Source organism: Pseudonaja textilis, chromosome 2 (genome assembly GCF_049901715.1).
Source record: "Pseudonaja textilis isolate UNSWEBS1 chromosome 2, rPseTex1.2, whole genome shotgun sequence".
Lineage (NCBI taxonomy): Eukaryota > Metazoa > Chordata > Lepidosauria > Squamata > Elapidae > Pseudonaja > Pseudonaja textilis.
Window position 1 is genome coordinate 228,731,241 of NC_141991.1, and position 18,951 is coordinate 228,750,191.

Here is an 18,951-nt window from a genome sequence, read left to right on the forward strand (position 1 = left end):
TAATGTCCAGGTGGATTATATATGTCCAACTTTTACAGGTAGTCCTTGACTTAACAAATTGACTTAACTACATGTACAAATGGGACCAAACCCACATGGATATTAGTGCAATTTACGCATTATATAAGTGAGGCCAGAGAACCAGCCAGAGAATCTGGAAAGATTAAACCAAGATGTCAGAGTATGCACAGTATGACGATGTGAGACAACCAGGAGCAGTAACATCAAGCAGAGGTTTGTAATAATAAATAGTGGTTTATCTCTACAAAAGAATATACATACACTTACTAGACCAAAGGTCAAACAATCAATCAGTAGCTACAGCAGGGAAGAACACATGGAGAGAGAGATATGCCCCAACAGGGCCTCTCTTATAATACAGACTCTTAAAGTGGTAACAGTCAAATAACCTTGCTGACTCATTCCTACCATTGCATCATTACAGCATTACAGCAGCTGGTCAGCTATTAAATCATCATTACCCTGACACATGGTGCCCATTAAAAACGTATGTCTTTGAAAATTGTGTTGGCTAATCTGGGTTTTTCCACCCTTTGGGCCTGAAGGAATCTCTTTGAAGCAATGTTAGATGGTACAATTTGAAGTGACATGTTATTCAGCCTTCTTATTGGACACACCATTAAGTACATTTGATTCCTAAAGCTGAGAACTTCTTCAATTTTGAATAATTGACTTGTGATATATTGTTTAATCACTAGACTTACTATGGTATACCACATAAGAAAGGACCTTTCCTGTAGATCCTGGGTGACCTCCTGGGATTGGCAAACTCTTTAAGAAATTAAGAATTTATTTTGTGATGCTTGTATGCTAGAGAGATCAAAATAAAAATTGTCAATTTACTAATTGCTTGAGTAATGGAGCCAATTATTTTATTGCAAATTATGCCTTGTGATTTGAAGTTCTAAAGTGGGAAAGAATACACTTCATTTGACACCCTCTGACAAAGTTACTATCAGAGTTAACAACACAATATCAAGGCAGCTTTTAAAAGTTTACTTCATAATTATAAGAGCATTTGTCAACCCCTGGAACATTTTATTCTAATCAGCAGCAGGTTGTTTAGCATGTAAATGATTTAGGATATGTTCAACAATCAAGCACATCTAAGTTTGGAATGCAGATATTTAACAACTTGATACTATCCACTATGAGAAAAGCCAGAAAATGCTTTTAAACATCAAGTTGTGCATGGTTTTATAACTCCTGGCTTAATCACTTCCAGAGTGGAATATGTTTATATAACAGTCTCTCAAACAAACTCAATCTTGGTCCAAACAGAAAAATTAAACCCTCATAATCAAAAATGTTCAATCATCTAGCAGACAATTGCATGAAACTGCCAAATTCAGGTGAAAATATGCTGGTTAAAAGGTAGGTTCTCTCCCTATAATTGAGAAAGAAGGAAAAAACTGATATCTATTTCCTGCTGCATGATATTCTTATTTCATTTGTTGTGAAAAACTTCCCACATTCTTCATCTCATGAGTCTCAAGATAGCAGACTAGGATATTTTGGATTAACGAATGTATCTTTGTTTGCAACTTTTTAAAAAAATACACATTCTCATTCCATATACCAGACAATTGTGAAGCTTATTTTGCCAATCTGGAATATGTTAACTCTGGACCTTTCTGATCTGTAGAATTTCTAAACTCTTTATTATATAGTTCTGCTAAACATAGTCAAAAGCAGAAGCAAGGATCTGCAGCTACCAAAGCATGTCTTTTTGCCCCAGCTCATGTCCCAGAAGTCTGATTTGATGTGAAAACTGACATGCAAAAAGGAGCCCACATATCTTCCCCCTACCTTCTCTTTATCTCACATATATATGTACACAGTGATTGGGCTCATCCACTGAACTAAGCCAAATATTTCTTTTTGGGGGGGCATACTGTGGTGTGTGACCTTGTCTATACTGCATACAAACCAGATCATCATGGTTCCTTCAACAAACATGGCTAAAAATACCAACTTAGCATTGTGAATGTGTGCAACATATTTGATAATAGTGAGAGGCATGGATGTACATGCATGTGTGTTCTATCTTCCTTCTGAGGTCATTGTTGAAACAAGATGAGTACAGAGAACTGGAAAAAGAATGCTACGATTAGCAAAGCAAACAATAGATACAAACTCAAGGTTAACCGCACCAAATTGCAGGAAATACGACTTCAGCAACAGAGTAGTCAATGTCTAGAATACTCTACCTGACTCTGTGGTTTCTTCCCCAAACCCCAAAAACTTTAACCTTAGACTGTCTACTATTGACCTCACCCCTTCCCTAAGAGGTCTGTAGGGGACGTGCATAAGCGCACCAACGTGCCTACCGTCCCTGTCCTATTGTTTCTTTTATTTTTCTTATATGTATTCATAACTATGTTTTTACTTATACCTATTATCTTGTAAGCAATTGTCAAACCAAATAAAATAAGTAAAATAGAAAAATAAATAAATAAAGCATGATTTAAGCTTGGAAGTAGAACATACTAAAGGGAAGCTTAAAGTGATTCCATTTTAACTCTCTGGTATAAGAGGGAGGGAGGGAAAATCATGTCAGGCTTTCAAGATTCTGTTACTATAGCCTGTATCTACAGAGTTCTGGTATTTTTTTTAAAGATTTCCTATTTCCTGATTTGACCTACCCTGAAAGGCAGGCGCTGAAATTACTGCATCCAGTTTTGGTCACCACATTACAAAAAAGATGTTGAGATTTTTGGGGGAAAGTTCAAAGAAGAGCAACTAAGGTGACTGAACGCCTGGAGACAAAAATATACCAAGAACAGTTGCAAGAATTTGGTATGGCTAGTCTAGGGAAAAGGACTAGAGATGACACGCTAGCACTACTTCACTATTTGACCACAAAGATGAGGGGGTCAATTTATTTTCTAAAGCACCAGAAGGCAAGACAAGAAACAATGGATGGAAACTAATCAAGGAGAGAAGCAACTTGGGGTTAAGGAGAAACTTCTGAACAGAGAGGACAACTGGAACAGTTGTGGGTGCTGGAGGTTTTTAAGAAAAGACTGGACAGCTACCTATCTGAAATGGTATAGGATCTCCTGCTTGACTAGAAGATCTCTGAAGTCCCTTCCAGCTCTATTCTGATTGATTGTATGATGCCAGTGATACAAGATGCAGTAGAAAAGGCACAAGACTAAACTGCTTTCTGCTTCATAGTTGTTTTTTGTTAATAGTGGAAAGACTGAGAGCCATTTCTTCCCTTTTTAGGAAAAAAGTTATTGCCATTCTGAAATGCATGTTGCAAGGCACATCCTTTGATTACGTCTAACACAAGAGATCTGAATTTGTACAGCTAAGCTCGGCCTCAATGTTCAGTGTTCCTTAATACATTCTGTGGGATCAAATCATCATCCAGGAATACCATTAAGAGGTGGTAAGATTTCCATTTCAGATATTGGTGTTACTAGAAACAGAGGTTAAAAAATTAGCCTTCAATAGTCCCCATAAGCACTCTTTACCAAATAGTCCTGCACTTATAATATCGCTGCCAATTAACCATGCCAGCCGTATTTCCAGGTACTAATATTTCATGTGATTTTGATTCTATGTCTGTTTATACAACCATGGATTTACTAGCTTTTTTGACTGCTGCCGCATAATGCTGGCTCATGTTAAAGTGATCATCCACTAGGACTCCAAGGTCCTTATATCTGTATGTAAACCTCTTAAATCAATACTCCTTCAGGAAATATGCTAAGCATCAGTGAATGAGCAAATGCCTTCATTAAAAATTCTTTGAGAAATTAAGCAACTCTTTACATTAAAGGAGGATAACTGAAGCTATAAACATTTTTTTTTAAAAAATGAATGAAATCCGAAGGTGTCATGAGCACCTTGTTAATAATGGTCATGAAACTAGCTGTTGTTATACTTATCAGCATTAGACACCTCAGTGTCAGCCAATGCCAAGAAATGATGAGTAAATGGTGTAAATGCCATTGCTGTGCCAAATCCAGAGGTGTCATGTAGCAGAGGGTCATATAGGTTTTCACAGGGCTCCATCAACAGTCCTACAAATGTCACATTGGCATTTATGACCTGTGTTTTATATGCATTTTACATTGTATCGCCGTTATGTGGAGACAAGCAGACAGAAGCACTGTTGAGTTTCAGATGACAGTGGTATGTCCCAACAAGAGATTTTAAGCTTTAGAATGAAACTCTACCCTATCAAATTTGCTTTAGATCTGTTCACAATGTTTCCTCAAATGCCTTGTAAAATAGTAATGTCTGGTAGTAATTATCAAACACCATACACACTGTTTACAGTAGAGTTGTAATATTTAAAAAAATGTTTTTGTACCGAGAAGTCAAATACGTCTGAAAAGTACCCAAATGTCTGCTGTATTCTATGCCAACAGGACAATTCAGCCAAAAATGCAGAAAGAGAAGATTGCCAAATAAAAGAAAATATAATAAATTGATAATGGCTTCTATCTTGACAGAAAATGAAAATTATACCTCAATGTGTGGCCACTCATGTGGACACAAAAGAATGTCTTACAGGCAATCATTTTATTTCAGATAACATGCCCTGACAGTTGTGCAAGGCCTGCTGGCTTGATTTCACTTTCCATAAAAGCAGCAACCATACCCTACAAAATGGTTTACAATCATATAATTTATGCATCTCTCTCTCTCTCTCTCTCTTCCTCTCTCTCTCTAATGCACACACAATTTCAGTAAATCATCTCAAAGCATACTGCTGTAGTTTTTGAGGAGTGGGTTGGAAGTCTACACTAAAAAATTCCTTCAAAGTTGCCACAATTGGATCCAGCCACTCAACCTAGTTAAGGGCACTGAAGGGGGGGGTGGGGGGGAGGAACAATTTGAATCCAAAAATATTTTTTTCTTCCCAAACCAATCTCTCAACCAAAATATTCTTCATGCTTATTACAGTTTTTAGGTTAGTGAAATTCCAAAAGACACAATCCTGAAGCAACTTAATCTGGAGTATACAAAACAAACTTTTATTTGTATGCATGTTGTCAGCAGCAGGCTAACTCTGATTAAGCCCTAGGATTAATATGTTGCTAAATGAATGTGCCCATGGTAAGAATCCTTGCTTTGTCTGTTTTCTTCTTCCTCTTGTCCACTGGAATATTCCTTCTATGGCTTAGAAATCAGCAATGGTTGGGGGTGGGGGGTGGGGGTGGAGCCGGAAAGAGAATTGACTATATGAGTGGTGCACGAATGTGTATGTGAGGGGAGATTTTTTTTTAAGGAAACAAAAAGAAATGATCTCACCCACTGATGGGAAGCACTCCCAATTCCTATATTTTCTATAATGCATCATGTCTCTCAAACAGAAAAAGAGTCCCTGTCCTATTTTAGGCTTACTATATTCTTGAAAATAAACCATGGTCTGGGTCTGATATACACAATTTTACCTGGAGGAGGGATGGCGCTATTGTTACTGGTAGTGATGTGTGTATGGATGGGTGTGTGGGAGGGGTGCCTGGGCGCACTAGCCTTGACTACTGCTTTCATGGCAGTATTTTCAGAATTGGCTTGCCTTCTAGGCTGAAAAAAAAATGACAAGCACAAGTTTACTTTAGTTTACTTTATTGCCATTGCACCTTGTACAACGAAATCAAACACCATCTTCAGTGCACATCATGACCATGGCAATAAACACAAACACACATCCTTCACCGTCCACACATTGAACCGGAAACCCCCAACACCACATCAATACTGCGCTATACAGCAGAATTCAAAAGAGCTACTGCCCTGGGATAGAAGCTGTTTTTCAGCCTATTTGTGCTTGTTTTTATTCTTCTGTACCATCTGCCAGATGGTAATAGTTCAAAAAAGGGGTTCCCAGGATGAGATGGATCTTTGAGAATGTTTTGAACTTCCTTAAGGCAGCGGGAGCTATAATGCTCTTCCAAAGAGGGGAGAGGGCAACCAATGAACTTCTGGGCAATGACATTAACCCTCTGGAGTGCTTTCCTATCTGCCACTGTGCAACTGGCAAACTATACAGAGGTGCAGTATGTTAAAATGCTCTCTATGGTACAGTGGTAGGAGGTCACCAGCAGTTTCTCATTCAGTTGTTGTTTTCTAAGAAGTCTCAGGTACTATAATCTCTGCTGGGCCCTTTTGACCAGGGCTGCAATGTGGGCACTCCAGGTCAGGTTCTCTTTTAGAAATTTAAAACTGCCCATTTGCTCCACTCGGTCTCCATTGATAAGTAAGGGCTGGATGTCTGATCTGTTCCTTCTAAAATCCACTATAAGCTCCTTGGTCTTATTGGTGTTGAGGACCAAATTATTGTCTCCACACCACGAAAGCAACTGGTCAACCTCATCTCAGTAGGCAGATTCATCCCCCCCGGAGATAAGTCCCACCACTGTTGTATCATCTGCAAATTTAGCAATAGTATTACTAGCATGAGTGGGAATGCAGTCATGCACATAAACAGTATAGAGTAAGGGACTCAACACACAACCCTGTGGTATACCAGTATTAAGAATAAGGGCTGAAGAGTATGATTACCTAATCTGACCCTCTATGAGGGGCCAGATAGGAAATCCATAATCCAAAGGCAGATTGAATTAGAAAGCCCAAGGTCCAGAAGTTGAGACAGTCGTCTATGTGGAAGAATTGTGTTAAACGCGGAACTAAAATCCACAAAAAGTATCCTCACATAGCCCACCCCCCCAGTTCTAGATGAGTCAGAGCAGTGTAAAGAGTGATGGCTATAGTGTCCACTGTAGATCTATTTTTTTGCAAGCAAACTGGTGTTTATCAAATGTTTGTGGAAGACCAGAAATGATGTGTCGGCAGACCAATTTCTCAAAGCACTTCATGATGACAGGAGTGAGTGCCACTGTCTGTAATCATTGAGGTTATTGATAAGGAACTTCTTTGGCAGCGGAACAATGGTGGAAGCCTTCAAACAAGATGGAATAGTGGACTGGGATAAAGATCTATTGCAGATCCTGGTAAAGACTCCAGCCAACTGATCAGCACAGTCTTTAAGCACTCAGCCAGAGATACTGTCAGGACCGGCAGCCTTTCTAGGGTCCACAGCCCTCAGAATGCTCCTCACTTCCTGTTCCTCCAGAATGAGATTTGGGCTACAATTGGCTGGTAGTTGTATTTTATTTGTCTCTGATGTCTCCGCTTCAAAGCGAGCAAAGAAATGATTCAGTTGTTCAAGTCACCCAGTTGGCTTTGTGCCTAAGCAAGGACTAGAATTCACAGACTCCTGGTTTCTGCTGGAGTCCACTGGGAGAAGATAGATTTTAACCTTATCATTCAACTTGTATGATTAAGTTTGTAACAGTTAATTGGAGTGTGTGAAGGGTAAACTTGCTTAGAAGCTTCACTAGTTCTGATGCAGGAAAGTTAGTTTTTTCTATTCTATTAAGGAATTGTAGTAAGGGAATGGCAATCTTATTTAGGTTTATTGAGAGTGGAGGTAGAGATGAAATCTATCCCTTAGCAGAGGAGTTTTTTCTTTTTGTTAAGGAAAAATATCCTTGTATAAAACAAATTTGTTTATGATTAGGCTAGGGTTATTCAGGAGAAAATTAAAACCCTGAAGATATTTTGGGGAAAAAATTCTATTCCGTATTTTATACTTAAAGGTTATTTTGAATTCATAAGTTTCTCACCATCCTTCATCGTTCTCCACTTCAGGTTCAGGTACTTCATCTTCAGGTGTTTCTGATATTGCCTGGTTTAGCTTTGATTTGAATCGATCCAGTAATGCCAGTGTCTGAAATTGAAATATGATGCTTAGCACAAGCCCTATACACTGTGCCTTACACAAAGGTGCTCTTTCAAAAGGCAACTGGATTTTCTTTGTTCCTCCTTGAAAATATTTTGTTACTCATCCAAGAAGCTTCTTTAGTTCTAACTGAGTGAAGAATGGAAGGATTTATATTTATATAATTATATATAATTTATACAACCAGGTTTGAAAGAGGGGTCAAAGAGGCTGTCTACATTAATATAGAACAGCCTTCTCTCAACAGAGGGAGAGTTATACAACACCACAAATTCCTGTTTACAACAAGTCCTTTCAGCAGTTCCAAAAAGGTTCCACACCCATTTGTACTATCCAGGTGACCCTGACGGCACACATAAACCTTCAAGTGGCCTCAATGACTCTCAGAAAGAGTGCTAACAACCAGATGACTATGAGGAATATAAATCCTTCCATTCTCCACCATTCAGTCAGAACTAAACAAGCTTCTTGGATGAGGAGCAAAACAGCTTCAAGGAAAAACAAAAAAAAGTCCAGTTGCCTTTTGAAAAAGCACCTTTGGAACAACCATGACCTGGATGACTAAGAATCTACACAGACTTTGTGCCTTACTTAGTATTAGTGTTCACAATACAAAATTTGTAAAGTGTTGTATTTTTGAAAAAAATACTGAACTATATTTTTTAATGTATTTATTTTATCAAATAAATTTTTCTCTATTATTCTTCAATGAATGTAGTTCCAATGAACGTCGTTGAGGCCACATAGAGGTTCACTGTCTATACAGGATTATATAGTTTTCTTATAACTATACCTTACAATACAAACATACTATACGGTGTAGCTTAGGTTTGTATACATCTTTAAGTAATGGAATGTTCCCCCCCAAAATCATTTATGACAGAATTATTTGCCCATTGAATTATGTTGGTAGGGAACACCTGATTATGTTCCAAAAGGAATAATCATTTCATTCAATCAATGTATACAGGTACTAATCATAAAGAACTTATCCACTGCAATTATTTAAAATACTCTGGCCACATATTGTCAGAAAAGATGAATAGCACTGGCAGAATGACTTTAGTGTGACATTACTGACCTCCCCAGCGAGAAAAACTGCATTCCTGCTTGATTCCTAAAAGACTGGCACATCACTAAACTGACAAAATAGTGATAATTATAAAAATAAAAATAAATAGCACCTTGTTTTCTTGGTGATTGCTATCAATGTGCAAAAATCTTAAAAGAAATGCAGTTGGTACTTGGTGACAAAGCATCCAACGACAATCATATTAAGTGTACAAAAATCCAATATGTAGGATTTAACTACTATATATATCTGCATCTGTTCACCATACTACAGAAAGTCCGCAGAGGATTCAGCGGTTGTTGGAGACTGTGTCTATGGACCTATCATAGAGGTTGGACATACCAACAGAGAGAGTTTGTCAATGGCTTATTTATTAGTCTGATGAAATATTCTCCTCTATAAACAGCAGCATGTGTTGAATCAGGTACAAGTAAGTTGTAAAGTATCTGTAACTAAGAAAAGAAGTTTTCATATATTTGCCTACTGAAATATTCCCAGCAAGGGCTCATGTATTCAGAAGGTGCCCCTCACTGCTGCAGAGATGAAAGTGACTGTGTCTGTCACTGAAAGATAATTTATTACCACAAACAAAACACATCCAAAAAGAAGGAACTGAGCGTGAGTCTATAAACCAGCAATCATTAGAGTGTGCTTTGAAAGAGGTAGACTTCTACTAAAACACCTTCACTAGCTATAAAACAAGTTTTGAATATAGCTCTGTGAAGATGCAGTATACTGTTTAAAAAGTATAACAAATAATTCCAGCCTTCTGCTCTCACTATTCTGCTTGGCGTCAAGCCTATAGATTTGTTAATATGCTTTAAAATTAATGTAAGCATTCAGCACACAAATTAAATTCTAAAGAAAAAGATGAAATAAAACTAAACCCCTCTTTCCCCCTCCTCCATAATGTAAAATAACAAACTTGTCTTAGATATTTCTGTGAATGTAGAAATGGAGTTAAATAATTTGGTTCTGTCTATTCTTTTTTTGAAGATGGAATATGATCTTAAATGAACGTCTTTGTTCTTTTTGAGTAACTATAGCACTTACCTGTTCTTCACGAGAAGTTCCTTTCTTTGGTTGCTGCTTCCTCAATTCTTCATATTTCTTCTTTTCTTCAAGATATTCTGCAACAATGCTGTTTGGAGCAGCTTCCTCTTCTCCATTTAGAAACCAAAGAAAACACACATTTTATTCAAACATAATTGTGATACTTAAGTTTACATTAGTCATTTTACATATACATCTTAGTCCCAAAGGTGCTTTTTCAAAAGGCAATTGGACTTTTTTTTCCTGAAGATGTTTAGCTTCTTATCCAAGAAGCTTCTTCAGATCTGATCAAATGGTGGAGGATGATAGGATTTATACTCCTTATCTACTCATTTGCATTCTTTCTGAAAGTCTTAGAGGCCACTTGGAGGTTTATCTGTGTACTCAGGGTCACCTGAATAATGCCAATGGGTGTGGGACCTTCTTGGAACTGTTGAAAGGATTGTTTTGTAAATAGGAGATAGATGCTATCAGATCTTTCTCCTTCTGTTGAAAGAGAGTTGTTCAATCTTAATGTAGATGGCACCTTTGATCCCTCTTTCAAAACAACAGTCCTCCCTGTCCAAAATATCATCTTTGCTGCCTTCAAAAGAGTGACCTTTGTCTTTCAAATGCAGATTGACTGCCGAATCTTGTCCTGATGGATTTGATCTCCTATATTGTGCCATACATTTTTATGAAGAGGTTGTTTTGTTTCTCCAATGCACAGACCTGTACATGTCTCAAAGCACTGAACTGCATATAACATATTGATCAGTTTGTGTCTGGGTGTTTTATCCTTGGGGTGGACAAGCATCTGACAAACTGAAATCCAGGCAATTAACAAATGAATGCAATCAGGGTAAAGACAGTCATTATTGATTTAGAACTTCTAGAATAATTCAACCATTAATGTTCTGTGGACAATATTATCCAGAGACGGCAGGCAGGCAGACAGACACACACATATATACTCACTCTCTCTCCCAGCCAAAGAGGAAACACATCCAACTGTTGCTAATATAATAAAGTGTAATACTTTATTATATTATCTACATTAACAGAATCTCACAAGTCTGACACTCCAAATCTCCTACTATTTTCTTTCTAGCCTGAGAAGCTAGGGAGAGTCCCTTCTGAGCTTCTTTCTCGGTCTATTATGTAGCTGCAGGTTGAGTTCCCTAGGAAATATTTTTTTGCCCTACTTTCAAGATCTTTTTCACATGCTATTTACACACCAAGATAAATATGTGCTGCTCAAAAGGAAAGGGAAACTGGAGGACGAGATACACTTCACTAAAACTTTGCCAAACAGCCAAACTGTGGTACAGATTGTCTGACTTGAGTACAATTTCAGCTAATAAACCGGCCCCAAATTTCCACATATGAGTTTTACATTCATGTTTTATCAAGATAGAAATATATACATAGATATACATGGTGGAATGAAGGGAATATATGCACTATGTAATATTACTAGTAATATTTTTTGCTCATTGAGTTGGATGGTTATGAAGAGAATAAATAATGACTTAAGACTTCTATTTGCCCTTAAGACCACTCCCAAGGCAGTCAAATAATGAAGCTTAGTAAAATCTCCCAATGCTACCAGCTTGGTATAATAATACCTTCTGTAACTAAGAATCATCCAAACTCCAGTCAGGGAGGCAGTATAGAAGTTTTTTTTAAACGCAGCTACTCAGTCAATGGTGTTGATCTAACAGGCTAACTTTTGTTTCCAAATGTATTTCTATCCTAAAACAGGTTTTAATCCAAATTGAAGTACATTCCACTTATGAAGATTTTAGAATCCATCCTCTATTCTTTTATATGCTCTACTTGCCAATTTTTCATGAGCCTCAAAAGCACTTTTATTTAAAGAAGTATTGACAAATGTTTTAATGACTTTGTTCTGGTGCTATGAAATTGTTTTCGCTGTTTTAGCTGAATCATTTTTTTTCTTTTTTTTCTTAAATAGAGGTTGTTTTGACTTATTAGAGAAAATAGTCTAAATATTTCTAAACAGCAGACAGAATGTTCCCTTCGCCAGCCAGTTAGCAGAAATTACCAAATTGGAGTTGCTAAGCAAGAAAAGATAGTAACAAAAGTTTAACGTAGTCTGTCAGCTAGATACTATCAGTACAAACAAAATCAATGAGATAATATGTAAAGACCTTAAATTAAAGGTTGAATAAGAGTCCCCTAAGTGATGATTATATTTAAGATAAAGTTCTCTAATCTAGTACACTCTACAGGTCATTGTTCAATAATACACACACAGGAACTAAATTTAAAAAAAATAAGAAAAATGCAAATGTAATATAATGCAATTCATTTAAAAAGGGTGATAAGTACTTAAAAGGAAATCACATGGTTACATTAAAACCAGCACTAGATCATGCATATAAGAAACAAATGTTTCCTTCTTCCTTTATCTGCAAGATGAGATTTCCTGCTTTTAGTGATACTTTATCTTAAGCTAAATTAGTCTTTTATTTAGTGCCCAAGATTAGTCTACAGGTTGTTGAATGATGCTGCCTTCAGGGCTTGCCTTTTTAGCTACAGACTATTGCAATCTAATGTTCAGTAATAACTATTGACAGCTTTCCTGTTTAATCCTGTTATTTTACCTGAGAAAACCAAAAATGAATACAACAGTGAGAAGTACAGTTCCTCCTCCTAATATAAAATTAGGTGTCAAAATATTTAAAAACTGTTGGCACTTGAATTTCTGCTGCTCTGATCTCTAAGTTAACTGCTATGGAAATGTAGAAATTAAAGCTGCTTCTAAAATATTTGCACTGCCTAAGATATTTTAAAAAAATTAACAACATTGTTACTTCCTAGTTTTATGGGTAAGAATGCAACCGTGTTCTATACAACAGACATATTTCAAAGGAAGGACATTATTGATGGGCTAAAATATGGTAACCAAGTAGCAGTAACAACATGTACTATATGCTTGCATCTAATAGACAGATTGTGATCTGCCCTCAGGCACTTGTTTTCCTCACATACACATCATATATGTAATAATTTAATTGGACAGTGCTGACAAGTAGTGAAGCAGTGCCAACTCTTTTCCACAAAGAAAATCTGAAATTATTGCTGGCCCAAGAATATTTTCTTTAAAAAACAACAACAAAGAAATAATACACCATGATTGTTAGGAAAAATACTATTATGTTTAGTTTTAAAATGTATCACAGTGACTTTGAAGTCGAGGGACTCATAAAATGCAAACTCAATAGCAGAATTAATGGCAGAAACTTAGACAATGTATCAGGATGTGCAGTCATAAAATATATATAACTGAAAAGAGTAAGTCATCTTATTACATTAAAATATTTGTAGATGGTTGTGCAACTGCATAGATCGCCATATATTAATTGGCATGTTTAAACCAGGACAATGGTTTTACCATAAAAACAGAGCTTGGGGAAGGAAGCTGTAAAATAAGAAAGCAGCATTTCAGTTATTTGGCATGAAATTAGACTTGCATCCAGATATTTATCATTCTATAACTATAGCAATGATTATTGCTATTATTGCAGTAATCCAATGTATGAATAACAAACAGTCTCGCAGCTAACAAAGATTATTCTGAATGCTTTGTTCTGGTTAAAGATGGCATTGAAACATTCTTATAAGTAATATGAATACGGGGAACACAAAAATGCAATTTGCAGGGCTTTATTCCACAATCTAATGGATTATGGAATATTTCCCCAAATTTCAGGGGTTGTGCTTGAATAAACAAGTCAGCTCTGATTTTGGTGCAAACCAAGAAAAGTGGCCAGGAGCCAACGTTGTAAATATGTATGAGATAAAAGGCAAGCTTTTTTTAATAGTATCAATAAAATTTGTTGAGGGACCTCTCTGTCTTTCTCACCTATCTTTGATCATCTCCAAAAGACACCGCATCTCTGACTTTATCTTTCAATAAATTGTACAGACAGCATTCTATGTCTTTCATGGACATAATATAGTAAGACACAATAACTGAAAATGTTGCTCAATATTCAAACCTGTTGGTAGTTCTCCTCAGATTTTGTTGAAACATAGAAAATGGATGGCAGAAAAAAAAAGTATATATGAGAGAAGCTTGGAATAAACACAGGTCCATACACACAACACACCTATACACCCACACTCCCACACACAGCCTAGAGTAGGTTATGAAAACTGATGATTTTACAAATGCTGAATTTTACTCTTTGTCTTTATTCCCAAAACTCAAATTGCTTTTGCCCTACATTTTTGCAATTCATCACAGAGATGTTGTTTTGATAATGCACAAAAAAGGGGAATTGACTAAGGAATAGAACATTTGTTTAAAGCTTCATTTGTATAGGATTCAGCTTTATTGGATGCTAATTTGAATCAAACACTTGTATTCTAAGCCACAAGAAGAATGGTTTAGGAATATAATTTAGAGGGGTTTCTAAGCAAACAAATAAATCTACCATATTTTGGATCAACCAGGTCAACAAAGCAGTTGAGACTAATTTATGGCAAGCCATTACAAGAAGAAAAAAACAGAATAAAACAAGTATATCCTCACTACTGTACATAAATGGGAAAAGGCTGTGCTATTGAATTTGTGCCCAGTGTTAACAGATATTCCAGCTGAATTGCCAAAATAACTGGAGAAGAATCCCTCATGAACCCTGGAACCACCACTACTTTACTAAACCTTATTTCTCTTGCTTATAATCCAATACGGTGCTTTTGGGCATTCTCTTCCGCTGGTTGCCAGAAATGTCCCTTTTTAGCTTCTTAAGAATTCAAATGATAGAAGTGTTTCTATCTTTTTCATGTATCTATTTCCATTGGATTTGGTAGACACTATAGTCTATGTGTATCTGCTGGAATACCCCTTTTTTCTTGCCTCCTATAGCACAAGATCACCAGTCTTTATTGTTTACTTGTATAATGTCAATGTGTTAGACATATAACTATAATAACAATGTTAATGGCTTCTTTAGGTTTACTGTGAACATAAAGGTAAAGGTTTCCCCTGTGAAAATGCGTAGAGCTTATTCTTATAGTTTTCTTTTTACTCAAACAAAATCAGGAAGAGATACATTATCATAATTATTACTATAATATCCAGGATCTATATTCTTGATGCAACAGATCAAAATATGTAAACCTGTAAAAACTAGTATAAAACTGGCCTGCTGTTTTTACTTTCTGCATGAAGGAATAAGCAAAGTGGAAACAATTGGGCTTATCTGTACCAGCATGCTACTGATGAACAAGAAGTCAGATTAAGTAGAAATGAGAATGTTATGCTCTCCTAAGGGGTTTGAAAGCATAGTGATAGCTATCATTACTTAATTAACAGAATTTTCTCCTCTTCCCCTGCTAATACATGTTTGTTGAAACCTACAATTCTAGGCAGGCAAAACTCAGTTTACCTAACTCATATAGAATAAGCTGTTGGGAAAACCAGCATTAAAATTAGCTTTTATTAGACAAAGTTGAACAATATTTCTTAATAGCTTAACATCATGCTTTATAGAAAAATATATTCTATTTATTAGAATACTATTGCAAGAAGTGATACTTTGCTTCATCATTACCTTCAAACTGATCCTCTTTCACTTTTGAGGGATTTTCTTCTTTCTTTTGCTTTGCCTTTATTAGTTCACGTTTCAACTGGCGAACTTCCTTCCGTAGTTCCTCACTGCACAGAACAATATTTAGTTAAATTCAATTTTCTTTAAAAAAATAAAGTTAGAGGAAAATAGACACAAAATTAATAGTTGATGAATCTGTATTCAGACATGATAATCATAATTAGATTCTGTCAGGTTTGACTGAAGTCAACTGTCTTCATCCTACACAATTTCAAAAATTGTATAGGCAGAAACTCCAATATAACAGTAAATCAAACTATTAATTAAAGAAAACATCTTAACTGGACATTATAAAAGGTTCTGAACTTCACTAAATCCCAGACAGTAAAATTTTTCAGCTGCTTCTTTAAACTGAAGCAACCAAGCAACTGTTCTGGTAGATTACAATCACCATTAGAACACCTTTCATTTTGATCCCTATGAATTGACTACTTAACACATTACTTAAATATAGGATTATCATCAAACACACTAATAAGTATTTCCCAGTGGATACTCTGAATGCCTCTTACATCTGCCCCTAGAAAGATAACCTTGGATTATAGGTTGCAATAGCTCCAAAGATTTTTTTATAAAATGGTCTGGCACTCCAATTCCAAAATTCATTTACAAATAACCAAATTGAGAAGTAAAATTTCCTAGTGATTACCAAGAAAACCAAAGGAAAAGGCCTTTGTTTTTCATAAATAAAGATGAACTTTTAGCACCAAATAAAAAAATAGCAACAGCAATCTCAGGTGGCATATACATTTAATAAATTGTCTTCACTTCATCATCACCTGTCATGTTTTTAGTTTAAATTTTATGTATGTTTAAACTATGTGATCATTTTGTTCTCTCTTTTACTTTCCAATACTAAGAGTTGTTTTCTAGTGCAAAGTTCTCCAAGGTTTCAGTATGTATACATATTTGAATTTACAAACTAGTCTATGAAATCTGACAGAAAGCAGTATTTAAAGTCAATTTTAAAAAATCAACAAAAGCTATAAAGTGAAGGGATACAGGTATGATGGGGAAGCTATCCTGTTAACCCCAGGGTATTTTGTTGGATACAATAGAGAGGCTTCTGTATTGTCCTCTATTCTATGCTGGGATCTTCTATAGGTAAACTAATGACCTCACATCCAGGGATATTTCATTCAGAATTTACCACTATAGAGTTAAAGAGCATTACTCAAGAGCAGGCAGCCAAATCTGAAATAATAGATGCATTAAAGGGCATTGTCAGTGCTCTGGGGTTAAGCTAACACAGCACATTCCAGGATTAGCTCTGACTGTAACTATTTGCTCTAAGTTTTCATAATGGTAATTCAACTTCATTTTAATAAATAAAAGCAACAATGACAAAATGAGACTTAAACAAAAGATTTGCATTTCTTATTTTATTTGAAACTTAATACTTATAAGAAGTTATGTTATCCTTAGATGACATCAGGGGCATATTTTATTAATTACCAAAGAGGCAAAATAATAACTTTCAGGAATAAAAAGAGATGTCACTAAGCAGTCTAGGCAAAAAGAAAAAAATGCTGGGTAGAAATCTAATGCTGCAAGCTCTATGTGTATTTTACTAGGGGAATAAGCCAAACTGAACTCAAATGGGTTTTTCTTCTGAATAAGCATACATGTGACTGCATATGCATGATAACATTGCTTTTTCTTTGTGGGTGTGAAACAGCACTGTGGATTTATTGACACAGACTTTAAACCACTCACTCCCCAGCCACAGGAAATCACTGAAATTGCATTTCTCTGAGGAGGTCCCAATATCTCAACAAAATGTCAGCACTCCCAACATTCTTTCTTAGAATGCTGACTGCAACATTTGCATATCTACAAATATTATAGATTTGAAAATATTGTAGATTAGTGTAGATTTACTCTTATTAAGTATTTACAGCACAACTCAAATAGAAAATGGTGATTTTTCAATTCATTCTGCTTGCACCAACCTCAATTAAGTACAGGTAACTCCTTGACTTATGACTATGATGGAGCCCAAAATTGGTACTGCTAAGTGAGACATTTGTTAAATGAGTTTTGCCCTGTTTTTACCACCTTTCTTGCCTCAGTTGTTACGTGAATCACTGCAATTGTTAAGTCAGTAGTCCATTTTTTAAGTGAATCTGGCTTTCCCCTTGTTTTTCCTTGTCAGGTCACAAAAGATGATCACATGACCTTGGGACACAGCAGTCATAAATATGAGTCAGTTGCTAAGTGTCAAATTTTGATCACATGATCATGGGGTTACTGCAAAGATTGTAACTGAAAAATGGTCATAAGTCAGAGCCATTATAACTTTGAATTGTCATTAAATGAATTGTTATAAGTCAAAGACTACCTGTATGTTAAGATGTCATTGATTGGACTGTAATGTTAATTACCTGCTTAAATTCTTCCTGAAAATTATCCAAAATTGAAATTGTAGCTATTGACAATGTTGTGTTTTTATTTTGGGGGACTGTTCTTCATGATTTGTCATGCAATTAATATTTTGTGCAGAACAATTAAATGTTACTTGATTTAATCAGTGGGTTTAGTACACTCTTTTGAAGCTTGATGTTTCTGAGACAATAAGAATATTTGGTTATTATTATTTCAAGTATACCTTCAATAGGACTCATAGTTTAACTAGGAGAGAAAGTTCATATTGATTATCAGCTATACAAATATATTTTCTTCTTTTAATTTAATTAAGTAAATATAGATCCTGGGAAGATGAAGCAGTTATTAACTGCACAAACAATTAAGTCAAGTGTGTTCTCAATTTGGGATGTTGTAAGAGAAGCCACTTAACTATTAACTCATTTCCCCTATCAAAATCATACCTGGTGTACAGGAAACTGATTATTAACTCTACAAATACTTTCCTTTAAAAATTATTTAACTAAATGTAGATGTTGGGAAGATGAATAGATTGTTAACTGTACAAATACCCCAGTCAAGTGTGTTCCTGGGCTGAGATGTTGGAAGAGAATAATTTCTTAACTATTATCCCATTTCCCCTTTCAAGAACCTACTTGATTTGTATATTCCTGCTCCAGTAGCAGAGATGGTAGTCAGGGACTGTTGATTATAAAAATTAACCTCTGTACTGAGAATGTATAGGTATATACATAAAAATTTAACTTACCACTCTCAAACATAATGTACAAAACCAATATATCGGATATATCATTCCAGTTCAACTATATTTCATTAAATGCACAAACATTGGAAAAATGTAGTCAGGAACTTCTGAGCATTATACATTTCATTGTATTTTCCTCGGAACTGTTTTATTATTGGAAATACTAAAGCAAAGGGAATCATGATTAAGAGGTGAATATTTTAGGATAAATGTCATGAAAGAAAAGCTTGGACTTTTTTCTTTATAGTCATCAGCACGTGCAAAAATTAAAAGATAATGTCCTCTA

The 18,951-nt window shown here is 35.7% G+C and overlaps 1 protein-coding gene across 2 annotated transcripts in view; it reads right to left on the minus strand.

Moving 5' to 3' along the window:
• Nucleotides 1-18,951, minus strand: part of CWC27 (CWC27 spliceosome associated cyclophilin) — a 104,024-nt gene that overhangs the window by 13,220 nt on the left and 71,853 nt on the right. The window contains exons 11-13 of one of the 2 annotated variants that reach the window (XM_026717199.2): nt 15,479-15,582; nt 9,912-10,018; nt 7,671-7,774 (exon numbers count right to left, since the gene is read on the minus strand). In XM_026717199.2, coding sequence (XP_026572984.1) covers nt 7,671-7,774; nt 9,912-10,018; nt 15,479-15,582 — 315 coding nt within the window. Of the gene's footprint in view, nt 1-7,670; nt 7,775-9,911; nt 10,022-15,478; nt 15,583-18,951 lie in introns of both variants that reach the window. The other variant, XM_026717192.2, reaches the window with a different exon arrangement.